This window comes from Haliotis rufescens, unplaced genomic scaffold (genome assembly GCF_023055435.1).
Source record: "Haliotis rufescens isolate VD_foot unplaced genomic scaffold, xgHalRufe1.0.p SCAF_36, whole genome shotgun sequence".
Lineage (NCBI taxonomy): Eukaryota > Metazoa > Mollusca > Gastropoda > Lepetellida > Haliotidae > Haliotis > Haliotis rufescens.
The window spans coordinates 3,465,285-3,491,667 of record NW_025964068.1 but is presented as its reverse complement, the minus strand read 5'-3'; the positions used below and the strand labels follow the sequence as shown (position 1 = coordinate 3,491,667).

The window sequence follows — 26,383 nt, the reverse complement described above, 5'->3', positions numbered from 1 at the left end:
ATTGTGAAATGCATCAAATCATGTGAGCACCTTGATTAAAAACATGAAAAGATTTGGAAAATTTCTGTTGACGAGTTGGCGGTGCACATGCTTTGCAAATCCTTCAGTCGACTGAAATCTGCACGACAGTTTACGAAATGGATTTCGATTTGGTTAGTCCAGTCAAAATGTAACTCCATAATACCAGCCTAGTTCGGCAAGGATGGAAACTTTACTTTTATAGTCAGTTAACTCTCTTGCATCAGGAAGATGATAACCACTAGGCTATCATACATGCCATATTCAACACAGCAAGTACACCAGTGTCATACTTTTATTCCACGTTACCATGACTAAATCATTCACATCAATATGATTATAAAAACAGACACCCATGCACCTCTTGTTCTGGCAAGAGAGCCAGTTATAATACAGTATATACAACATCAACACCACCATGACATCCTGGTTGTTATACACAGTAAAGAAATCCAACAGGAACACACATATGTAGTCCAAGTAAGGGTTAAATAAAAAGTGAAAGACCAGATTTTTATTTTTGGGGGTAGTTTGAGAACTTGAGTTATTGGTAAAAAATCCCAAAACATGATACGGCACTTGTCATATGTTACCCTGTGGGAAAATATCACACACAAGCATCAGTTGGAAATGAATCAGAATATATAAATCCTTACTCGTAACAAAATGTGATGCAATGCAAAAACTACCAAGAACCTGTCTGATAGAAGGGCTTCCATCCGGCAAGCATACATTAGTCCTGCTCACACTAGACCTCAACCACACTGTACTTTGTAAGTCCCCAGGATCAGTGTAGTTCTCAATACCTACTGAGCCTGATTGGGTTTAATTCTGCTTTCAACAGTATTACTGCAACATTTGACTTTGATGAGGTAAAGAATTATAAAACAAATTTGAACATTAATGAAATATTTACCTAATTGAATATGAAACAAAACAGACCACATAAAAATCTGATCTTTCAACTTTGAAATTTTTCCCAAACTGCACTTAAGCCTGCCCAATATTGTCTGATATTCTGTGCAAAGGTTGTAAACCCTGTTGCATTTGTATCTGATACAACCTTAACTGGGTCATCTTCATAAACATTAAAGCTGAGACAGGAACACAACTGGTGGGCTCAATACCAGCTTCAACATTGGTCCATCAAGTCCCACTAGTTAGCCACCACACGGCATGGCATGATAAATGATGAGTTCTACCTACTGTGTTTAATGTGGGTCGGGATATCCTTACAGCGTAGGAAGGATCTAGGATAAATGTAACAGAATGGCTTCTCACCTAAAACAAAATGGGAACTAGCTTGTGGCAGGTGAAATCAGCATAGAGTTGGTGGGTTAACCTGAGGGAGTTCTTAAAGGGAGACTTAACAGAGGAAGGATTCAAGTGTCGCCAACACTTCACAAAAGTGAAGACCTACTTGAGTAAATACATATGTTACATGTGTTATGTGAGCGAGTATGTCTAAAAAGGTTTGTTGTAATATTCCATGCAAACTACAAAGAAGGAATCTAAAAATGAAGAAAAATGATAGTTCTCAAATCCCCATTCCACATTTGGGAACAAAGATCCATAAACTAGTAACTAAAATGCCTCACCAGACTGAAAATTACATTTTCCATACATGCACACATAGTAGTATTCTATCAAAGCAAGCTTTAATGTGGTAGTGGGCAAACATGCTGATGCGGGTATGACAAACTAAACACATGCCATTAAGTTCTGCCAACTGCATCACTGTGACCATGAACAAACAAAGTACCATGGGCCTCATTGCATCTTCAACATGCTTAGGTTAAAATGACACTACTTTCCACATATTGAGAAATATCGTGCTCACTTGCTGGTATTGTTTCAAATAGTGATTACCACTTACTATCATTCTATGGAAGATGAGGGAAAATGAATACACATCAGACATGTCCAACAATTTTCCAAATACATGTATGGTCATATTTACAATGGAAAATTAATGTAAAAACTACATCCAACAAAATCCTTAAAAATTTGTGAAGAATGTGATATATTTAGAAATGTCAAATTGAACATTTTGAAATGAGATGAAATTAAAAAAGCTTAACTATAATTAAGCATAATGCCACTTACAAGAGCGTGAGGAACTGTTCTGCTAACATGTTGTATGTATGATCTCTTCACAGTTAATTATACACTGGAAACAGGAAAAAGACTGAATAAATCTTTAAGAAGTCAACAGAAGAAGAACTATCACAACACATCAATGCCAAATTTTATGTATATTTATACTTATGATTTTGATGTAATTGTAACCACGGTAACCACTACTTCGTGGTCCATGGTCCGATATGACAGATATATACGCTGACATCTGTTATGGATGTGATGTTGCTGTATCAGCAAGCATGGTTCTGCTGCAGCCCAGGCACAACACTGAAGACCAACCACATAAAGTGTCTTGTCTAAATGCAAAACGGTTGAAATCACAGAACAATATAAATAATAGGGCAATAACAATGATGTAAAAAATCCTGAATTCGCAAAAAAATAATTAAATGTTCAATAAAGAATAAGTGAGTGACGTGGCTTTGACACAGCTTTGAACAGTATTCCAGTTATATCACGGTGAGTCGTCATAATGTGGGAGGAAAGTTAGAGTCATGAGTTAGAGTTTCAGACATTTACCACTTCGGTGAAACCCACAAGCATGGGCATAGTGCTGACAAACCTGGAGACATAATCAAGATGAACTGGGATTCATACCCATAAACATAGGTTTCTGGCATGCCAAAGGGATGCAACTCTGCACAGCGAATTGTGGCACCTTAGACTAAGGGCACCCTTATCCCTACTGGTAAGACGAAGGCATTATCAAATGACAGAAGGATTTAAGCATATAACAGATACAAGTCCTCTACAACAGAGAATCTGATACACATGCCTGTTTCCCTGTCCAATGGAATCAGCGACATCAACACCAACACATTAATTTTGATTGAGAAATTCTTTCTATTTCTGATTGTCATGATGAGAAGACATTTCTGTTGCCAGTGTCTCTGTAAGCCACAACACAGTGAGTGTTTTGGTCAACAGTCACAGATGGAACACACACACTCGTCCTGCCCAGCTGCTGAAGAACTTACATTCACTCCTGACAAGCTCATTTCATGCCAGAATGTAAGCACATGCCCACCTTACTACTTTCCACAGTTTTAATAATACAAACTTGTTCCATTGATATCAGTACTGAGATATAAGACATTGATCTGACAAGTACTCATACTTAACTGTCTGGCATATCAATACTGGTGCTAAGGTATGTTATGATATCAGTACTGATACTAAGTAGCTGATATTACATCAACATCACAAATGTGCTCAGCTTGAAGGGTATGGTCTCTTCCTGAATGTTTCCCTGTTCTTATTAGTTAATATTTCAGTATATCTATATTTCAGATTGCAGAATGGAAAGTGAATAGCCTAAGCCCCCATGGTCCGAGCCAAGGTGATGTGTGATTTCAGGACAGGTGTAGTGTGAGAGCAGCAAGCCCCAAGGTCCGAGCCAAGGTGATGTGTGATTTCAGGACAGGTGTAGTGTGAGAGCAGCAAGCCCCAAGGTCCGAGCCTGACATCCACAGTCAGGACAGCACATACTCTTTGTTCAGGGTGTTTCCGGAGGGGACGTGGTGTCTGCTGAGCCTTTCCTTTTAGTGGGCGGCTCCTCGCCACATCCATCCATCGTCCTCTTCTTGCCCACTGGCTAGTGGAGGAGAAAACAAGAATGCTATAGTAAATATCACTAGAACAACATCGCTGATTCCACACGAGAAGGTGGTGGGAGTTAGGAATTAACTGTTCCCACACCAAGGGGCTAATTTATATGATGCCATTTCAAGTCTTAAAGATACTTAACTCAAAAGACAAAGTCCCTGAAGTCTTCTGGCCTAATCATTGCATATGCATACATTGTTGCTACATAACACTTTTAATTGACATGCCCCCATGAATAACATTCATTTCATATTCAACTTGATCCAAATTTGACAGAAATAGCCTCTTTCTCTACATTGTGCTATTAAAATAAGTTGTTTGTCATGGTACTACATAACATCCTCCATTGGTTGATAGAGTGCACTCTATGGTGAAGTCACATTTTGTTTTAATGACTATTTTGAACATAAAAAAAAACAAGGCTAACATAAACAGTTTGTACGAATCAAATACATGATAAAAAACAACAGTATCTCATACATAGACCATTTAGCACAATCTGAAACTGACTGAAAAGCTTGCGATAAAGACTACCTTTAATGGCCTACAATCATTCAGTGAGTGAGGAGGGTTTTATGTCAGTTTTAGCAATATTCCAGCCACATAAAGGCAGGCAACACCAGAAATGGGCTTCACATACAAAATCAAACTGTGAACAGCACTGTGGCTAGACAAAAAAAAAAAAGGCTAGACAAATAGATGCTTCAACCACTAGACCACACCAGAGTGAGAGGTGATGCTTCAACCACTAGGCTACACGACTGTGAGAGGTGATGCTTCAACCACTAGACCACACCACTGTGAGAGGTGATGCTTCAACCACTAGGCCACAGCACTGTGAGAGGTGATGCTTCAACCACTAGGCTACACCACTGTGAGAGGTGATGCTTCAATCACTAGACCACACCGCTGTGAGAGGTGATGCTGCAACCACTAGACAACACAACAGTGAGAGGTGATGTTTCAACCACTAGGCAACACCACTGTGAGAGGTGATGCTTCAACCACTAGGCTACACCACTGTGAGAGGTTATGATTCAACCACTAGACCACTCCACTGTGAGAGGTGATGCTTCAAACACTAGACCACACCACTGTGAGAGGTGATGCTTCAACCACTAAACCACACCACTGTGAGAGGTGATGCTTCAACAACTAGACCACACCACTGTGAGGGGTGATGCTTCAACCACTAGACCACACCACTGTGAGAGGTGATGATGCTTCAACCACTAGACCACACCACAGTGAGAGGTGATGCTTCAACAACTAGGCAACACCACTGTGAGAGGTGATGCTTCAACCACTAGACCACTCCACTGTGAGAGGTGATGCTTCAAACACTAGACCACACCACTGTGAGAGGTGATGCTTCAACCACTAAACCACACCACTGTGAGAGGTGATGCTTCAACAACTAGACCACACCACTGTGAGGGGTGATGCTTCAACCACTAGACCACACCACTGTGAGAGGTGATGATGCTTCAACCACTAGACCACACCACAGTGAGAGGTGATGCTTCAACAACTAGGCAACACCACTGTGAGAGGTGATGCTTCAACCACTAGATCAAACCACAGTGAGAGGTGATGCTTCAACCACTAGACCACACCACAGTGAGAGGTGATGCTTCAACCACTAGACCACACCACAGTGAGAGGTGATGCTTCAACCACTAGGCCACACCACTGTGAAAGGTGATGCTTCAACCACTAGGTTACACCACTGTGATAGGTGATGCTTCAACCACTATATCAAACCACAGTGAGAGGTGATGCTTCAACCACTAGGCTACACCACTGTGAGAGGTTGTGTTTCAAACCCTAGACCACACCACTTCTAGAGGTGATGCTTAAACCACTAGACAACACCACTGTGAGAGGTGATGCTTCAACCACTAGACCACACCACTGTGAGAGGTGATGCTTCAACCACTAGACCACACCACAGTGAGAGGTGATGCTTCAACCACTAGGCCACACCACTGCGAAAGGTGATGCTTCAACCACTAGACCACACCACTGTGAGAGGTGATGCTTCAACCACTAGACCACACCACAGTGAGAGGTGATGCTTCAACCACTAGACCACACCACTGTGAGAGGTGATGCTTCAACCACTAGATCAAACCACAGTGAGAGGTGATGCTTCAACCACTAGACCACACGACAGTGAGAGGTGATGCTTCAACCACTAGACCACACCACAGTGAGAGGTGATGCTTCAACCACTAGGCCAAACCACTACGAGAGGTGATGCTTCAACCACTAGGTTACACCACAGTGAGAGGTGATGCTTCAACAACTAGGCAACACCACTGTGAGAGGTGATGCTTCAACCACTAGATCAAACCACAGTGAGAGGTGATGCTTCAACCACTAGACCACACCACAGTGAGAGGTGATGCTTCAACCACTAGACCACACCACAGTGAGAGGTGATGCTTCAACCACTAGGTTACACCACTGTGATAGGTGATGCTTCAACCACTATATCAAACCACAGTGGGAGGTGATGCTTCAACCACTAGGCTACACCACTGTGAGAGGTTGTGTTTCAAACCCTAGACCACACCACTGTGAGAGGTGATGCTTCAACCACTAGACAACACCACTGTGAGAGGTGATGCTTCAACCACTCCACTGTGAGAGGTGATGCTTCAACCACTAGACCACACCACAGTGAGAGGTGATGCTTCAACCACTAGGCTACACCACTGTGAAAGGTGATGCTTCAACCACTAGACCACACCACTGTGAGAGGTGATGCTTCAACCACTAGGCTACACCACTGCGAAAGGTGATGCTTCAACCACTAGGCTACACCACTGCGAAAGGTGATGCTTCAACCACTAGACCACACCAAGGTGAGAGGTGATGCTTTAACCACTAGGCTACACCACTGTGAGAGGTGATGATGCTTCAACCACTAGGCCACACCACTGTGAGAGGTGATTCTTCAACCACTAGGCCAAACCACTACGAGAGATGATGCTTCAACCACTAGGCTACACCACTGTGAGAAGTGATGATGCTTTAATCACTAGACCACACCACTGTGAGAGGTGATGCTTCAACCACTAGGCTACACCAGTGTGAGAGGTGATGATGGTTCAACCACTAGGCCACACCACTACAAGAGGTGATGCTTCAACCACTAGGTTACACCAATGTGAGAGGTGATGATGCTTCAACCACACCACTACGAGAGGTGATGCTTCAACCACTAGGCCACACCAATGTGAGAGGTGATGCTTCAACCACTAGGCCACACCACTACGAGAGGTGATGCTTGAACCACTAGGCTACACCACTAGGCTACACCACTGACCCTGTCCGATGGACAATGCGGAAGACACTGAAAGAATACTGACCACCATCGTCGGGGGCACCATTCCGTCTGCTTCTGGGTACATCAGTTGATTGGCCTTGATCTTCATCTCCTCATCCTGAAACGACAGAACAATGACCTGGACCTATTTCAGAATATTTTATTTAACTTTTTGAATGAATGTGTGAGTTACATGAGTATATCAGTTACATGAAGGCACATCAACTTGATGTGGGAGGACATCCTCAAATGGAGCAGTTATTTTGTGAAGCCAACAAGCCCATTGGTCTGGTGATAAAGCAACAAACATAATCAGGGCAAACTTCTTATGAACGACCTATTTCAATTTGTTACATGCAGAAAACGCCTAGAATCACGCTAGGGGTGTGGGGAATATACATCTTTCTGCCCAGCGGCAGCGGTATGTACATATTAAAATATACAACCAATCTGAAAACAGTTAGCATGACAACTCACCTTAAACCACGGATGTTGCAAGGCCTCTGAAAGCGTGATTCTCTTCTTTGGATCAACTGTCATCAACTTCTTGATCAAATCAATGGCTGCAATACAGTTTTATGAACAATGACAACACATCCTCAACATACTGCGAGGCTTATATTTGGTAAACATGTTGACAGAAAATTAGCCAGTAGCCTTGGGTTATCAGTGATGGAAGGCAGTGCCAGGCATCTAGCCAGTATCTGAGATACTTTATGTATGATCATCACTGGTAGGAATTGAGGCAGTATATTCTCAGGTAAATATGAAATGAAAAGTCTGGAAATATTCATGCTGATGTTGGTCTTACATGTGTGAAAAATGGTAAACATGGATACAGTGATGGAGATGGCATGCTGTTGGCCCCATCCCTCCCACTGCCACTGACCTGTTTATTGTACCCACTCCAGCTGCCACTGACCTGTTCCTGGCACCCACTCCCCCTGCCACTGACCTGTTTGTGGCACCCCTGCCCCTGCCACTGACCTGTTTGTGGTACCCCCTCCCAGAGCGACTGACCTGATTCTGGCACCCCCTCCCGCTGCCACTGACCTGTTTGAGGCACCCCCTCCCCCTCCAACTAACCTGTTTGAGGCACCCCCTCCCGCTCGCACTGACCTGTATGTGGCACCCCCTCCCGCTCGCACTGACCTGTTTGTGGCATCCCCTCCTGCTGCCACTGACCTGTTTGAGGCACCCCCTCGCCCTCCAACTAACCTGTTTGAGGCACCCCCTCCCACTGACCTGTATGTGGCACCCCCTCCCGCTCGCACTGACCTGTTTGTGGCATCCCCTCCTGCTGCCACTGACCTGTTTGAGGCACCCCCTCGCCTTCCAACTAACCTGTTTGAGGCACCCCCTCCCACTGACCTGTATGTGGCACCCCCTCCCACTGACCTGTATGTGGCACCCCCTCCCGCTGCCACTGACCTGTTTGAGGCACCCCCTCCCCCTCCAACTAACCTGTTTGAGGCACCCCCTCCCACTGACCTGTATGTGGCACCCCCTCCCGCTCACACTGACCTGTTTGTGGCATCCCCTCCTGCTACCACTGACCTGTTCCTGGCAGCCCTTCCCACGGCCACTAACCTGTTTGAGGCACCCCCTCTCACGGCCACTAACCTGTTTGAGGCACCCCCTCCCACTGCCACTGACCTGTTTGTGGCACCCCCTCCTCCTGCAACTGATGTGGCACCACCTCCCACAGCCAGTGACCTGTTTCTGGCAACCCCTCCCCGTGCCACTGACATGTTTGTGGCACCCCTCCCCCTGCAACTGACCTGTTTCTGGCACCCCCTCCCAGTACTGAGGGGGGAAGCTGAAGTGTCCACCCATAATCTGTTTAGGGAGGTCCATGTCCTTCCTCTCGTCCGAGAAAGGTGGATAACCAGACAGCCTGCAATAGAAGCCATATTTATAAACAAGCACATAATAAACAGCCATGTTTAAAAACATGCCTATAATAAACATGTTGATGTTTCAATACAAGCACATAACAAGTATTTGTCACAAAGTGACGAAATGTCCCCCGCCTGTATTACACCATAGTACCAAATATGAAGACAATCCAGCGATTAGTTCTTGAGATATTGCGGCAACACCGTTTTCCAACTCCAAAAGCAGATTTGCCTGCTGTGACCTTGAAAATGGGGTCAAGGTCACCAAAACCGACTGGTGTATGCGGTGTCTGTATATACACCATAGTTCCAAATATGAAGACAATCCAGTGTTTAGTTCTTGAGATATCGCGGCAACACCGTTTTCCAACTCCAAAAGTAGATTTGCCTGCTGTGACCTTGAAAATGGGGTCAAGGTCACCAAAACCGACTGGTGTCTGCGGAGTCTGTATATACACCATAGTTCCAAATATGAAGACAATCCAGTGTTTAATTCTTGAGATATCGCGGCAACACCGTTTTCCAACTCCAAAAGCAGATTTGCCTGCTGTGACCTTGAAAATGGGGTAAACAGCCATGTTTAAATACATGCACATAATAAACAACCATGTTTCAATACAAGCAAATAATAAACAGCCATGTTTAAATACAAGCACATAATAAACAGCCATGTTTAAATACAAGCACATAATAAACAGCCATGTTTAAATACATGCACATAATAAACAACCATGTTTCAATACAAGCACATAATAAACAGCCATGTTTCAATACATGCACATAGTAAACAGAAATGTTTAAATACAAGCACATAATAAACAGCCATGTTTAAATACATGCACATAATAAACAGCCATGTTTCAATACATGTACATAATAAACAGCCATCTTTCAATACATGCACATAGTAAACAGAAATGTTTCAATACATGCACATAATAAACTGCCATGTTTCAATACATGCACATAATAAACAGCCATGTTTCAATACATGCACATAATAAACAGCCATGTTTAAATACATGCATATAATAAACAGCCATGGAAGAGATCAACAACTGGGTGGGACATGGTCATGTAGCTACAGAAGCTAGAAGAGATCAACAACTGGGTGGGACATGGTCATGTAGCTACAGAAGCTGCAAGAGATCAACAACTGGGTGGGACATTGTCATGTAGCTACAGAAGCTGGAAGAGATCAACAACTTGATGGGACATGGTCATGTAGCTACAGAAGCTAGAAGTGATCAACAACTGGGTGGGACATGGTCATGTAGCTACAGAAGCTGGAAGAGATCAACAACTGGGTGGGACAGGGTCATGTAGCTAAAGAAGCTGGGAGAGATCAACAACTGGGTGGGACATGGTCATGCAGCTACAGAAGCTGGAAGAGATCAACAACTGGGTGGGACATGGTCATGTAGCTACAGAAGCTGGAAGAGATCAACAACTGGGTGGGACATGGTCATGTAGCTACAGAAGCTAGAAGAGATCAACAACTGGGTGGGACATGGTCATGTAGCTACAGAAGCTGGAAGAGATCAACAACTGGGTGGGACATGGTCATGTAGCTACAGAAGCTAGAAGAGTTCAACAACTGGGTGGGACATGGTCATGTAGCTACAGAAGCTGGAAGAGATCAACAACTTGATGGGACATGGTCATGTAGCTACAGAAGCTAGAAGTGATCAACAACTGGGTGGGACATGGTCATGTAGCTACAGAAGCTGGAAGAGATCAACAACTGGGTGGGACAAGGTCATGTAGCTACAGAAGCTGGAAGAGATCAACAACTGGGTGGGACAAGGTCATTTAGTTACAGAAGCTGGAAGAGATCAACAACTGGGTGGGACAGGGTCATGTAGCTACAGAAGCTGGAAGAGATCAACAACTGGGTGGGACAGGGTCATGTAGCTACAGAAGCTGGAAGAGATCAACAACTGGGTGGGACATGGTCATGTAGCTACAGAAGCTAGAAGAGATCAACAACTAGGTGGGACAAGGTCATGTAGCTACAGAAGCTAGAAGACATCAACAACTGGGTGGGACATGGACATGTAGCTACAGAAGCTAGAAGAGATCAATAACTGGGTGGGACAGGGTCATGTAGCTACAGAAGCTGGAAGAGATCAACAGCTGGGTGGGACATGGTCATGTAGCTACAGAAGCTTGAAGTGATCAACAACTGGTGGGACATGGTAGCTGAACTTTAGTATTCCCAGAGATTAGGAAAGTCAACCATCAACACAGACTGGGGTCACTTCATCCCATCAGCCTACATCACCTCATCAACCCATCTACAGAGCTTCTAAGAAATACTGCAACTATATTCAAGAAGAGATTTTCTATTGGCTAGAGAAGCAAACATGGATGAAATAATCCTGTAGTAACATTAATAAGAAATATTTGAAGGTATCTGACAATATCTGATGTGTGTCAACACTGGGAGATATGGCTCGACTCACTCACATAATAAACAGGATAACTCCCAGACTCCAGGCGTCAATGGCTTTGGTGTATGTTCCACTTCCGGCAGTGATCAGGATCTCCGGTGCCAGGTAGGTAGGCGTGCCACAGAAAGTCTTCATAAGAGACCCAGCATCGACAAATTTCGATAATCCAAAATCTGTCACCTAAACCAGGACAGCCACACAATCAAACAGCCAGATGATGCATTGGGTGCAATTAGTTTCAAAAGCCTCATTTTTAATCTAAAAGGGATGAAGAAAAGACAGTTTTATCCTGTTAGTTAGTAATATTACAGTCTTACAGCAGTCTATGCATCCAGCTGAGAGCAGTCAAACAATATTTGATAGTGTGAGCAACAGCTCTGATTTACTGACTCTTGCCACACTGGTAAAAGGTGACTAATGGGATTGGTTGGTCAGTTTCACTGTCATCATTTCCCTATGCTCTTGATATCAATCACTGGATTGTCTGGTCTAGACTCGATTATTACCGACTGCCGTCATATCACTGGAACATTGCTGAGAGCAGCGTTAAACAACAATCAACATCTTGCCACTTTGCTTTGCTAGGAGTACAGGTAAATTGAGCCAAATTGCATCAATGAACATAAAGTATTTTCAATCATGCCAAAAGGTTTCATAATTAGTTTGCAATAACACATATGACATTTCTCTACACAAAGTCTCTGTTAAACTAAACAATCACCGATTTCAATATTCAGGATTTCAGAGACACACAAAAGATGATAGTCAGTGCTCTCACTGCTTACTTGTTGAGTAATGGATGGTAGTCAGTGCTATCACTGCTTACTTGTTGAGCAATGGATGGTAGTCAGTGCTCTAGCAGCTTACTTGTTGAGTAATGAATGGTAGTCAGTGCTCTCACTGCTTACTTGTTGAGTAATGGATGGTAGTCAGTGCTCTCACTGCTTACTTGTTGAGTAATGGATGGTAGTCAGTGCTCTCACTGCTTACTTGTTGAGTAATGGATGGTAGTCAGTGCTGTAGCTGCTTACTTGTTGAGTAATGGATGTAGTCAGTGCTCTCACTGCTTACTTGTTGAGTAATGGATGGTAGTCAGTGCTCTCACTGCTTACTTGTTGAGTAATGGATGGTAGTCAGTGCTCTCACTGCTTACTTGTTGAGTAATGGATGGTAGTCAGTGCTCTCACTGCTTACTTGTTGAGTAATGGATGGTAGTCAGTGCTCTCACTGCTTACTTGTTGAGTAATGGATGTAGTCAGTGCTCTCACTGCTTACTTGTTGAGCAATGGATGTAGTCAGTGCTCTCACTGCTTACTTGTTGAGTATTGGATGGTAGTCAGTGCTCTCACTGCTTACTTGTTGAGTAATGGATGTAGTCAGTGCTCTCACTGCTTACTTGTTGAGTATTGGATGGTAGTCAGTGCTCTAGCAGCTTACTTGTTGAGTAATGGATGGTAGTCAGTGCTATCACTGCTTACTTGTTGAGTAATGGATGTAGTCAGTGCTCTCACTGCTTACTTGTTGAGTATTGGATGGTAGTCAGTGCTCTCACTGCTTACTTGTTGAGTAATGGATGGTAGTCAGTGCTCTCACTGCTTACTTGTTGAGTAATGGATGTAGTCAGTGCTCTCACTGCTTACTTGTTGAGTAATGGATGGTAGTCAGTGCTCTCACTGCTTACTTGTTGAGTAATGGATGTAGTCAGTGCTCTCACTGCTTACTTGTTGAGTAATGGATGGTAGTCAGTGCTGTAGCTGCTTACTTGTTGAGTAATGGATGGTAGTCAGTGCTCTCACTGCTTACTTGTTGAGTAATGGATGTAGTCAGTGCTCTCACTGCTTACTTGTTGAGTAATGGATGGTAGTCAGTGCTCTCACTGCTTACTTGTTGAGTAATGGATGTAGTCAGTGCTCTCACTGCTTACTTGTTGAGTAATGGATGGTAGTCAGTGCTCTCACTGCTTACTTGTTGAGCAATGGATGGTAGTCAGTGCTCTCACTGCTTACTTGTTGAGCAATGGATGTAGTCAGTGCTCTCACTGCTTACTTGTTGAGTAATGGATGGTAGTCAGTGCTCTCACTGCTTACTTGTTGAGTATTGGATGTAGTCAGTGCTCTCACTGCTTACTTGTTGAGTATTGGATGTAGTCAGTGCTCTCACTGCTTACTTGTTGAGTATTGGATGTAGTCAGTGCTCTCACTGCTTACTTGTTGAGTAATGGATGGTAGTCAGTGCTCTAGCAGCTTACTTGTTGAGTAATGGATGGTAGTCAGTGCTCTCACTGCTTACTTGTTGAGTAATGGATGTAGTCAGTGCTCTCACTGCTTACTTGTTGAGTATTGGATGTAGTCAGTGCTCTCACTGCTTACTTGTTGAGTAATGGATGGTAGTCAGTGCTGTAGCTGCTTACTTGTTGAGTAATGGATGTAGTCATTGCTCTCACTGCTTACTTGTTGAGTATTGGATGTAGTCAGTGCTCTCACTGCTTACTTGTTGAGTAATGGATGGTAGTCAGTGCTCTAGCAGCTAACTTGTTGAGTAATGGATGGTAGTCAGTGCTCTCACTGCTTACTTGTTGAGTAATGGATGGTAGTCAGTGCTCTCACTGCTTACTTGTTGAGTAATGGATGGTAGTCAGTGCTATCACTGCTTACTTGTTGAGTAATGGATGGTAGTCAGTGCTCTCACTGCTTACTTGTTGAGTAATGGATGGTAGTCAGTGCTGTAGCTGCTCACTTGTTGAGTATTGGATGGTAGTCAGTGCTCTCACTGCTTACTTGTTGAGTAATGGATGGTAGTCAGTGCTCTCACTGCTTACTTGTTGAGTAATGGATGGTAGTCAGTGCTCTAGCAGCTTACTTGTTGAGTAATGGATGGTAGTCAGTGCTCTCACTGCTTACTTGTTGAGTAATGGATGGTAGTCAGTGCTCTCACTGCTTACTTGTTGAATAATGAATAGTAGTCAGTGCTCTAGCTGCTTACTTGTTGAGTAATGGATGGTAGTCAGTGCTCTCACTGCTTACTTGTTGAATAATGAATAGTAGTCAGTGCTCTCACTGCTTACTTGTTGAGTAATGGATGGTAGTCAGTGCTCTCACTGCTTACTTGTTGAGTAATGGATGGTAGTCAGTGCTGTAGCTGCTTACTTGTTGAGTATTGGATGGTAGTCAGTGCTCTCACTGCTTACTTGTTGAGTAATGGATGGTAGTCAGTGCTCTCACTGCTTACTTGTTGAGTAATGGATGGTAGTCAGTGCTGTAGCTGCTTACTTGTTGAGTATTGGATGGTAGTCTGTGCTCTCACTGCTTACTTGTTGAGTAATGGATGGTAGTCATTGCTCTCACTGCTTACTTGTTGAGTAATGGATGGTAGTCAGTGCTCTCACTGCTTACTTGTTGAGTAATGGATGGTAGTCAGTGCTATCACTGCTTACTGTTGAGTAATGGATGGTAGTCAGTGCTCTAGCAGCTTACTTGTTGAGTAATGGATTGTAATCAGTGCTCTCACTGCTTACTTGTTGAGTATTGGATGGTAGTCTGTGCTCTCACTGCTTACTTGTTGAGTATTGGATGGTAGTCAGTGCTGTAGCTGCTTACTTGTTGAGTAATGGATGGTAGTCTGTGCTCTCACTGCTTACTTGTTGAGTATTGGATGGTAGTCTGTGCTCTCACTGCTTACTTGTTGAGTATTGGATGGTAGTCAGTGCTGTAGCTGCTTACTTGTTGAGTAATGGATGGTAGTCAGTGCTCTAGCAGCTTACTTGTTGAGCAATGGATGGTAGTCAGTGCTCTAGCAGCTTACTTGTTGAGTAATGGATTGTCATCAGTGCTGTAGCTGCTTACTTGTTGAGTAATGGATGGTAGTCAGTGCTGTAGCTGCTTACTTGTTGAGTAATGGATGGTAGTCAGTGCTCTCACTGCTTACTTGTTGAGTAATGGATGGTAGTCAGTGCTGTAGCTGCTTACTTGTTGAGTAATGGATGGTAGTCAGTGCTGCTGTTCAGAAAGACTCTGACAGGAAGTATGGTTGGTTTGATCAAACAACACAGTACAACTAGTATTCCATCAGTCAACTACCGGTAAGTGAGGGGTGAACTGAGGTACACTGGGACTATATCAGGAAGGTGTCAGTACGTACCTTTATCACAGTGTCATTTGAGTCGGAGGCCAACAAAATATTTTCAGGCTGAAAATGAACACATAAGTTAATCAGTGTTATAAAAGTTAAAAACATCAGTTATTTCTTTTCATGACTGAGGTTTCTGAATATATTTCTACATAAGAGCATGATGAACATATAGGAGAAAAGATCCTACATACCTTTAAATCCCTATGAGTAATGCCCTGGTCATGTAGATACTGAAACAAACAAGGCACACCTGCAATCTCTATTTCTTACACATGGTTCTATATAGTAATCCCATATTTATATCCATTTCATTGTAAGTGGAACTTGGGCTGCAACCTATTTGCAATCCTAGAGTGAGTGAAAGTTGGTGAACACTGCAGTCACCAATGTTCCAGCTGTCACAGGGGTTTCATGTCGAAAACACCATATACTGGAGAAAACCAGTGACTGACAAACCATCAGTGAACAATGACATGCCACTGGCCAGGTCACTGAGCCAGACCAACAATCAGATTTAGTGGACTTTCATAACAAGCACAGGCTACTGGAGATCAATTCTACCCTGGACTGCCTGCTTGGATCAAGTGACTCACCTTACAGGCTGCAATCATCTGGTAGAAGAGCAGTTTGGCCGTAGGTTCGTCAAACTGCCCCACGCTGACCACCCGGTCAAACAGCTCCCCCCCTTCCACCCTAGAAGGTGGACACAAAATAGGGCATCAGGGTGTGTTTGCAGGCAACGTGTAACTTTGGATGCATATATTTTGGTTGAAAGTTGATGTTGTGAAACAATTGGTTACCAAGGGAGACTAATGTTTTAGCAAAAACCAGATACAAGATAGAATAAGTTCATACAGTAACATATAGACTTACTATCATGAGTATAGAGACTCCCATGTCATGAATGTAAACATGAGGCCTTAGCCTGATCTTCATGGCAAAATCAACACAACAAGAATTCCATTGCAAACTACAGGAGACCCTTCTGTCCCGCCAGTTGCCCAGTGTGAAGTATACTCACAGCTCGAGGAGAATGAAGAGAGTGTCAGGATTGTCTATCAAGTCCTCTATCCTGATGATACATGGCTGGAAGAGTAAACAGGTGTTGATATCACGTATCTCAACACAGTTTAGGCTGTAAACAATTCATGCTGTGATTCCAATTACAATCGGTAGGAACCTCCATCAGTAACCATGGGAACCTGTCATCAAACTTTGCTCACTGCTTTTTTGGTCTACTGAAACTGATTTTCACAAATACCTTACGCAAGATAGAGAAGCTCATCTGAGTGTCTTTTACTATATCAAATATATCTACACAAGTTGATAAACAATGAAAATTCCGATGCTTGCCAAGGAGTTTTAAACTATCGATGAGTGTTGATATATTTCATACCAAAAGACACAAGTGAGATCCTATTTATCATCCAACATCATTCTTCCAACTTTTTCACTTTGTAAACAGTAATAAACAGTAATAAACACTGTTTTAACCATATGAAGTACTGCTAACCAGCTTCAGTAGCAGAGGGATAACTTTGCAGAGCATTGAGATGCAATTTCATAGCAGTGTTATTTCCTTCAGATGTCACCCAAGCAATATGGAGGTCAGTTTTGAATGATAAAATATATTAATAGTCAACACAACATATAGATTCTCTAGATATCTTTTTTTTTCAAGCAATTCACCCATTTTATTATACTTACATGTTTTAACGCTTTTAGTATTTTTACTTCACTCATAACCTGGGACGCCATGTTCTGAAAACATATCCTGATCATTAGAATCCTGGTCATGGTTTTGTGGACAGTGTGAGTTCAAGGCTAGAGAGCCAGGCTACAGTCAGCAATATTACCACAGTCTGTAAATAATTAATTCCAGTGAGAGTACGAGCAGCCATCAGAGCTATCAGAGAGTAAGTTTATATTCCTCCACAGAATGACAGCCCCAATGTTAGCCAAGCATGAGGTACTCTAATCCCAATGGGGCGAGAAGCAGATTTGGGTTGGGGATGACAATCCGAGAGCCACAAGTACCAGACTTCTGTGTTATGATAGATGAGTGCTACAGTCTCTTGTCAATCACACATCCGAGCACTATCCACAGTCAATCACCATAGTGACCAGTCAATCTACTATCTAGTGATATGGGTATATTGGCCACCAAATACACAAATCCCCTCTTGAAACACAATCGGTGTCTACTTACTAGTTGGGACTTTCCTCCAACTGAGAACTTCTTTTTGGAGATTATCTTGCATGCATACTTCTCACAAGATCCTTTGGCAAAAGCTAACCTCACCTCCCCACAAGCTCCCCTGGAAATACACAAAGTGAAACCATGGTTATTTCTCAAGCAGTTTCAAGACATGATAAAATTGTAGAATGTTCATGTAGCTTTGATTTACAGAGACATCCAATGTCTGTACAGGCAGGGGTTGATAAGAGAGGGGAGGTCACTCTACACTCAGCATGTCAACCAGCTGGCTTTGTGGGGAGTAATTCTGGGAGTATCTGCACAGTAACAGATCCCAGGTCATTTGCCATGCTCTGCAGCCATTGTGGCCACGCAATCCTCAGCTTAGGCATGCAATGTTAGGATGTTGTTATTCTGCCTAATCTGTCTTAGAATCCCCTTCAGTTACAATGGCAGTGGCCCCTTACCTCTTCAACTAATGGGATACTGTATACGCCTTCTAGGGATGTATAACTTCAGGCCCCTAGTAAGCTTGGGGGTTATTGGCTATTGTGTACCAACAAGGCTTCAGAACAGTTGACTTCCTGTCCATTTAAGACTGCTCAGGACAGAAAGGCAGTGATTCTCTGGGTGTGATGACATCGTATAAACTAAAATGAGACAACAGGAGGCTTAACAAGGTTTGACTGGGACTCATTTGCTCATGTACTCCTACCTTCCAAGAGTTTTGGTTAGTGTGTACTTTTCTGTCAGTTCTTTGGGTAAATCTGCATCTTCATTTGACTTCAAGTCCATGTACACATAAGCTGGAAACAGAACACACCAGATACATTGTCAAGGAGAGGAATCACTAGACACACACCTCAAGATACAATACACAGTGTTCACTCAACAGTGTGGAATCACTAGACACACACCTCAAGATACAATACACAGTGTTCACTCCAAAGTGGGGCATCACTAGACACACACCTCAAGATACAATACACAGTGTTCACTCTACAGTGGGGCAACACTAGACACACACCTCAAGATACAATACACAGTGTTCACACTACAGTGTGGCATCACTAGACACACACCCCAAGATACAATACACAGTGTTCACTCTACAGTGGGGCATCACTAGACACACACCTCAAGATACAATACACAGTGTTCACTCCAAAGTGGGGCATCACTAGACACACACCTCAAGATACAATACACAGTGTTCACTCTACAGTGGGGCAACACTAGACACACACCTCAAGATACAATACACAGTGTTCACACTACAGTGTGGCATCACTAGACACACACCCCAAGATACAATACACAGTGTTCACTCTACAGTGTGGAATCACTAGACACACACCTCAAGATACAATACACAGAGTTCACTCCAAAGTGGGGCATCACTAGACACACACCTCAAGATACAATACACAGTGTTCACTCCAGTGTGGAATCACTAGACACACACCTCAAGATACAATACACAGTGTTCACTCCAAAGTGGGGCATCACTAGACACACACCTCAAGATACAATACACAGTGTTCACTCCAGTGTGGAATCACTAGACACACACCTCAAGATACAATACACAGTGTTCACTCCAAAGTGGGGCATCACTAGACACACACCTCAAGATACAATACACAGTGTTCACTCTACAGTGGGGCAACACTAGACACACACCTCAAGATACAATACACAGTGTTCACACTACAGTGTGGCATCACTAGACACACACCTCAAGATACAATACACAGTGTTCACTCCAAAGTGGGGCATCACTAGACACACACCTCAAGATACAATACACAGTGTTCACTCTACAGTGGGGCAACACTAGACACACACCTCAAGATACAATACACAGTGTTCACACTACAGTGTGGCATCACTAGACACACACCCAAAGATACAATACACAGTGTTCACTCTACAGTGTGGAATCACTAGACACACACCTCAAGATACAATACACAGTGTTCACTCCAAAGTGGGGCATCACTAGACACACACCTCAAGATACAATACACAGTGTTCACTCCAGTGTGGAATCACTAGACACACACCTCAAGATACAATACACAGTGTTCACACTACAGTGTGGCATCACTAGACACACACCTCAAGATACAATACACAGTGTTCACTCCAAAGTGGGGCATCACTAGACACACACCTCAAGATACAATACACAGTGTTCACTCCAGTGTGGAATCACTAGACACACACCTCAAGATACAATACACAGTGTTCACACTACAGTGTGGCATCACTAGACACACACCTCAAGATACAATACACAGTGTTCACTCTACAGTGGGGCATCACTAGACACACACCTCAAGATACAATACACAGTGTTCACTCCAAAGTGGGGCATCACTAGACACACACCTCAAGATACAATACACAGTGTTCACTCTACAGTGGGGCAACACTAGACACACACCTCAAGATACAATACACAGTGTTCACACTACAGTGTGGCATCACTAGACACACACCCCAAGATACAATACACAGTGTTCACTCTACAGTGGGGCATCACTAGACACACACCCCAAGATACAATATACAGTGTTCACTCTACAGTGGGGCATCACTAGACACACACCCCAAGATACAATATACAGTGTTCACTCTACAGTGGGGCATCACTAGACACACACCCCAAGATACAATATACAGTGTTCACACTACAGTGGGGCATCACTAGACACACACCCCAAGATACAATACACAGTGTTCACACTACAGTGGGGCATCACTAGACACACACCTCAAGATACAATACACAGTGTTCACTCCACAGTGTGGCATCACTTGACACACACCTCAAGATACAAGACACAGTGTTCACTCTTCAGTGGGGCATCACTAGACACACACCTCAAGATACAATACACAGTGTTCACTCACTTGAAACAATTCCCTGTACTCTTTTGTTTTAGTTGTTAACTTGAACTCATTATTATAATAAACAAAAAGTTCTGCACAAAGCAAATGCCTCCAGGCTGTGCCATCAGTAGCTGTCATTCCAAACACAAAGTGTGTCTGTGCAGGACCCACCTTTGTTCTTCTTTAGAGCCAGAGATATTTCATCATTGTTGTTCAAAACCTGCTTGTTCCCTTTTCCTGGAAATAATGTGTGAGAGTGAGATTTTACGGAGGGGCTACCGAGGCTTCACATGTTGTAGGAATGTTGGGAATCAACCCCAAGTTTTGGTGTATGAGGGTTTGAAGAGCTACCCGACATCCACTGTATCATGGGCCAGTGATAAACAATCATTTGTCTCCAACTGTAGCACACATCTTCCCAAGGCAAGGGTGTTGACTGACCATAAAAGTCCAATTTCCACCCTTGCCGAACTGGCCTGGAATTATGGAGTTATATTTTGGCTAGACAAACATAGTCAAATCAATATCGTGGAACAAAATTGACATCTGGTTAATAAACAACATGGCGACTGCCATGCAGATTTCGGTCAATTGCAGGACTTACAGAGCATGTGTACTGTCAACTGGGGGTCGACAAATACTTTTTTCAGATTTTTAATCAAGGTGCTCAAGTGATTTAATGTATTTGGCGAGGTAAGACTTGTGTTATTACAATAAAGATAATGATTATCGATCAGATCGTCTTGACCGGATGCCGCAATTCTGTTTGAAGCAAATGGAAGTGATATGAGAGAGGGAATCTGATTGGTCAATAGGATGGACCGGGGATGGACGTAACTCATAACAGCCATGGTAGCACTACAATCCAGCCACGAAATTCCAGCTTAGTTTGTCTAGGGTAGAAACTGGACTTTTATATAGTCAATTAACTCCCTTGCCTCGGAAACATGTGCAGCACATTGAAAACATGTACTTGTCCTTAAAAGAGATGCACTCTTAGTATTAAATATGGTTTTGTTTAAAATAGATCCCTAACGCATTAGTAAAGCTATAAATATATCAATACAAACATCCTACATATTAAGTTACACTCAACATTCAACGTGATATATTGAAAATGTTCTGATCTTGGTAAATTTATTCAAATTACCATCACTGATTGAGTGAGTTGGGTTAAACGTCGCACTGTATTGCCATCAACATGTACGGTATGTAAATTGATACCTCATGTTATACATGTCCAGGATTCTAACAGACACAAATTATTGCATGCACTAAATTGAGAATGGGGTCAAATTATACACACTGCAAATCCAATGGGATGCAGTAGAGTATGGTTGTATGAATCACTGAGCCACTTCCCCAGTCCATGTCAGATTTTCATCACTCTATCTCTAAAGTTCCGAAGCAAACTCATCCATATCAAGTGTAAGGCTTTACAAATACATGCTATTTTATTATTGTCGGGACGGTAGTGCAGTGGATCCCCTACAGATTTCAAACATTCATTCGGGGGTGCTCCCTTTCAGGTATTGAAAGCTACGGATGTCAGAAACCACAGAGTGCACAAAATATCCACAACATAATGGTGCAGCCTTTAGTTTGATTAGGAACTGGCTGTTTAAGTTTGTTTTCAAGATAAAAGAAGAACATTTGCTGTTCTGGACGCTTTTGCCCACTTGTAGCCTCCTATGGAGTTGTCAGATATTCACACAAAGATATAATCTGATTCATTTCAACCAATATTCCAATATGCCTATCACTATATCAGACAGCTCTTACAACATGCCTGGAGTACTGCATGAATGATTTTGCCCAGAAATTCTCTCAGGGATGTTCAAAAGAATGTCCTTACCAACTTTCTCGCCATTGATGAAAGTTCCATTGCTGCTGGTGTCTTCCAGGAACACATGAACGCCTGTGCTGGTGCTTTGCTGAAAGAAAACATTGTATTCAAGGTGAATGAGGGCTTGTGATGCTTTTGTTTCATGATAAAAATGTAAAGGTGTGCAGGTACTTGCAAAAACAGAAACAGACCTGCCACTGCCATGAAAGCTCACACTGCCTTAACATACCACCATGTTCTTCCAGACCAGGACCCTAAGACATCATATATACCAAAGTCTCAGGATTGTACAAGTAAAAGTGCAACAATAAATAACAAAGAACGTTTTACAATAACATCAAAGATGACCTGCACCTTAGATTGACAGAAAGAGAAGATACTAGGACTGGGACAAGTCCAAATTTACTACCCGGGTACCCATCTCCCTATTACACAACCCTACCCGGGTACCCATCTCCCTATTACACGACCCTACCCGGGTACCCATCTCCCTATTACACGACCCTACCAGGGTACCCATCTCCCTATTACACGACCCTACCCGGGTACCCATCTCCCTATTACACAACCCTACCCGGGTACCCATCTCCCTATTACACGACCCTACCCGGGTACCCATCTCCCTATTACACGACCCTACCCGGGTACCCATCTCCCTATTACACGACCCTACCCGGGTACCCATCTCCCTATTACACGACCCTACCCGGTTACCCATCTCCCTATTACACGACCCTACCAGGGTACCCATCTCCCTATTACACGACCCTACCCGGGTACCCATCTCCCTATTACACGACCCTACCCGGGTACCCATCTCCCTATTACACGACCCTACCCGGGTACCCATCTCCCTATTACACGACCCTACCCGGGTACCCATCTCCCTATTACACGACCCTACCCGGGTACCCATCTCCCTATTACACGACCCTACCCGGGTACCCATCTCCCTATTACACAACCCTACCCGGGTACCCACTGTAGGTCTCAAGAGATAGGTACAAAATGTCCGATTCAGATTTTTTTTTCCATAGCCCTGGCAAAACATATTTAGATACATGTATTAAACAATCTTGTCATGCATACACTGAAGTTGACTTCAGTTTTATCTTTATTCAACCAAATGAAAAGTCAGAAAGAATGGGTGCATAGTCAGAAATAAATGCGAACATTAGTGACTTGTAGTGTAACCATAGAGTTCTAGATAATTTATGTCATTAAACAATATATCATGTGACTTACCACGGGTCCCGGTAGTCCTGTGGGTACCCAGGCCCTACTCAGTACCCACCCGACACGGGTACCCGAGTTACCCGCCCCAGCCCAAGAAGGTACCTACCAAGTTTATATGTACATGCATTAGTTAATGCACTATTGTGCTTGTTTTTTTCTATCTCATGACCTTGGCCTTTGACAGTCTCACTGCAAAACATGAGACAACTACCTTTGACAAGACACCGCAAAGGTGATCTTGACCTGTGACATAAATGCTGTTCAGATTCTTAAGAAACATGTATATATCAAATGTAATAAGGTTCAATGTCTTTGAGAAAATCATGTCTCAAAAACTGACAATCATAAAACCATACTGTACCAAAACATAATCATCCTTGATCTTTGACTAATCTTCCACAGTAGGGACCCATCCAAAAGAAGGTATGTATCCAGTTAAAGGATAAAAACAAGATTTTAAACTATAAACTTTTGTTTTTTCTATCCTGTGACCTTGACCTTTGAATGACTCGTGTAAAAGAATTCCGCAGGGACATTTGGCCACGAAGTCCATGGAAAAATAGTTGATAATGTCAATAATTGTGTAGTGGTCATTAGAAAAATCAGAGACAGAGATGGCAGTCTATTTCAAACCAAACCTTAAAGCAGTCTTGTGTTCCTAAAACAGAGTGTTTTAATGAGTGAGTGAACATAGCCATTATGTTAGCAGACACATTGTAGTAATTTAGCACATGACTATAACTACAAAGTTTAGACCTTGACTGGGCTCTTGACTGCAGTCTTCTAGCCCTTTGTAAATATGTAGACTTCCTACAGTCACTAGGAGATGGGTGTCCTGACTAATGGGATTGTACCCTGTAAGATATATTCATGACAAACATTACCCGGATTAGCTTGAAATGAACTTTGCTGTAGGCTTGGAAACACTGGTTCTTCCGAGCTGCTGAAGTTCCATTGAAAGACACATCACAGTTGTCTCCCCTGCCAAATGTATACTCATCCTTCACCATATCTGAAAAGGAGGAACAGAAATTTAACACTACACTTTCTGCAGAACAGAAGAGTCATTGAGATACCTGGAAGAGTGACAACTGTGACACAGGTACAGTATTCACTCACTCACTCACTCACATTAATGAACTGCAAGTCACTGGAAACTGTTCACTCTCACCATGTTCAATGGAGAGTACACATGTATATAATATTCCCAATGAGGGTTCTGTAAATTAATGTCATGGTGCTGTGTACAGTACGGTTTGATAATTACTTAAGAGCCTGGAATGAATCAATGGTCTTGTGGACAGTGGTCATAATTGATGGATGAAATAACAGACACCCATAACTCCTCATGTGCTGTATGTACAATCAATATTATTGTTCGTCCCTTGGGACCCAGTATATTCTTTATCTGTGTCCAATCTCAACATTATGCATACTGGACACATATTTGTGTCATTTGACACACATATGTGCATACTGGACACACATTTGTGTGTTACTTGACATACAATTGTGCATACTGGACACATATTTGTGTCATTTGACATACAATTGTGCATACTGGACACACATTTGTGTGTTACTTGACATACAATAATGACAGCCAATCAACTCTACACTGACTTATAAATCGAGGTCACACTGACCTCCCTTCAAACACTGACTTTGAATTTACCATGACTGAAATGTTTTTATTCCAATAAATTTAAAGATGAACAGTGAATGAATCCCATTTGAGCTTACATGTTTTCCAAGACTTTTATGCATAAAAAAATTGAAATGAATCTGTAATCTGGACCATGAACGCCACAAGATAAATAATCAACATGAAAGGTCTGATCAAGTTTATTCTAATCTTCAAATTATTGGTCACTTCAGCTTATGTTCAGCTGTATACTTTTAATTCTCTGCTTTGACTAAACGATTATAATAAAAAAAATAAAAAAATTGACACAGTACGATAATAATAGTACGATTTCCAATAGAGCAAAAGAATATATACCTATTGAACATAATTTATTTACTTCTATGAATGAGTGTTAAATGACGATTTATTTACACAACACGCATCACTGACTTGTTGGCTTGCCGGTACAGCGTTACATGCCATGAATGACATTCCTGGCCATGTCTCCCCATAACGACCTCAACCTCAGAACTGATGAGGACGCGGCCATATTTTAAGGGGTGACAACCTGCTCAGACCATCAAACAGTGTCTATATTTTGCAACATAACATCCCAGGGGCTCGTATCACGAGAGAAGTAGGTCAGTTAGGGAGCATGTTGAAGCTTGACATTGTTGTCACACCGCACGGAAGAAACACGAGCATACGATTCTAACCGACTGCAACGAAGCTAGCTCCCAGAGGAAACAATCTGCCCCACGTCTCCTCTGCGTCGTCTTCCTCGCTGTATTCGCCGTCGACCATGTCGCTTGGTAGCGTCTCCATGCTGGATGGTAAGGTGCCCTGGCTGGTCCCACTGTCACAAGCACGTCCACCTGAACTACCTGGGTATACACACGGTTCTATCGCCCCGGATAAACCGCTCATAGCGTGGGAGATTACACATTCTACATCCCTTACAACAATTTCTATACTTTCAAATTTCGGAGACGTCTGTTGGA

The 26,383-nt window shown here is 42.9% G+C and overlaps 1 protein-coding gene across 1 annotated transcript; it reads right to left on the bottom strand.

The window, feature by feature from the left end:
• Window positions 1-299: 299 nt before the first annotated feature.
• LOC124147750 (serine/threonine-protein kinase Chk2-like) lies at window positions 300-26,334 on the bottom strand. The gene is made up of 16 exons (XM_046518504.2): window positions 26,099-26,334; window positions 24,640-24,767; window positions 22,529-22,607; window positions 20,845-20,910; window positions 18,491-18,581; window positions 17,788-17,896; window positions 17,286-17,339; window positions 16,600-16,664; window positions 16,172-16,271; window positions 15,770-15,808; window positions 15,588-15,635; window positions 11,467-11,630; window positions 8,881-8,996; window positions 7,577-7,662; window positions 7,143-7,217; window positions 300-3,754 (listed from the first exon to the last, which is right to left on the bottom strand). Exons 1-16 carry the CDS (start codon window positions 26,307-26,309, stop codon window positions 3,656-3,658), a joined length of 1,530 nt encoding a protein of 509 aa, XP_046374460.1. The 5' UTR covers window positions 26,310-26,334; the 3' UTR covers window positions 300-3,655.
• Between the last annotated feature and the right edge of the window lie 49 nt (window positions 26,335-26,383).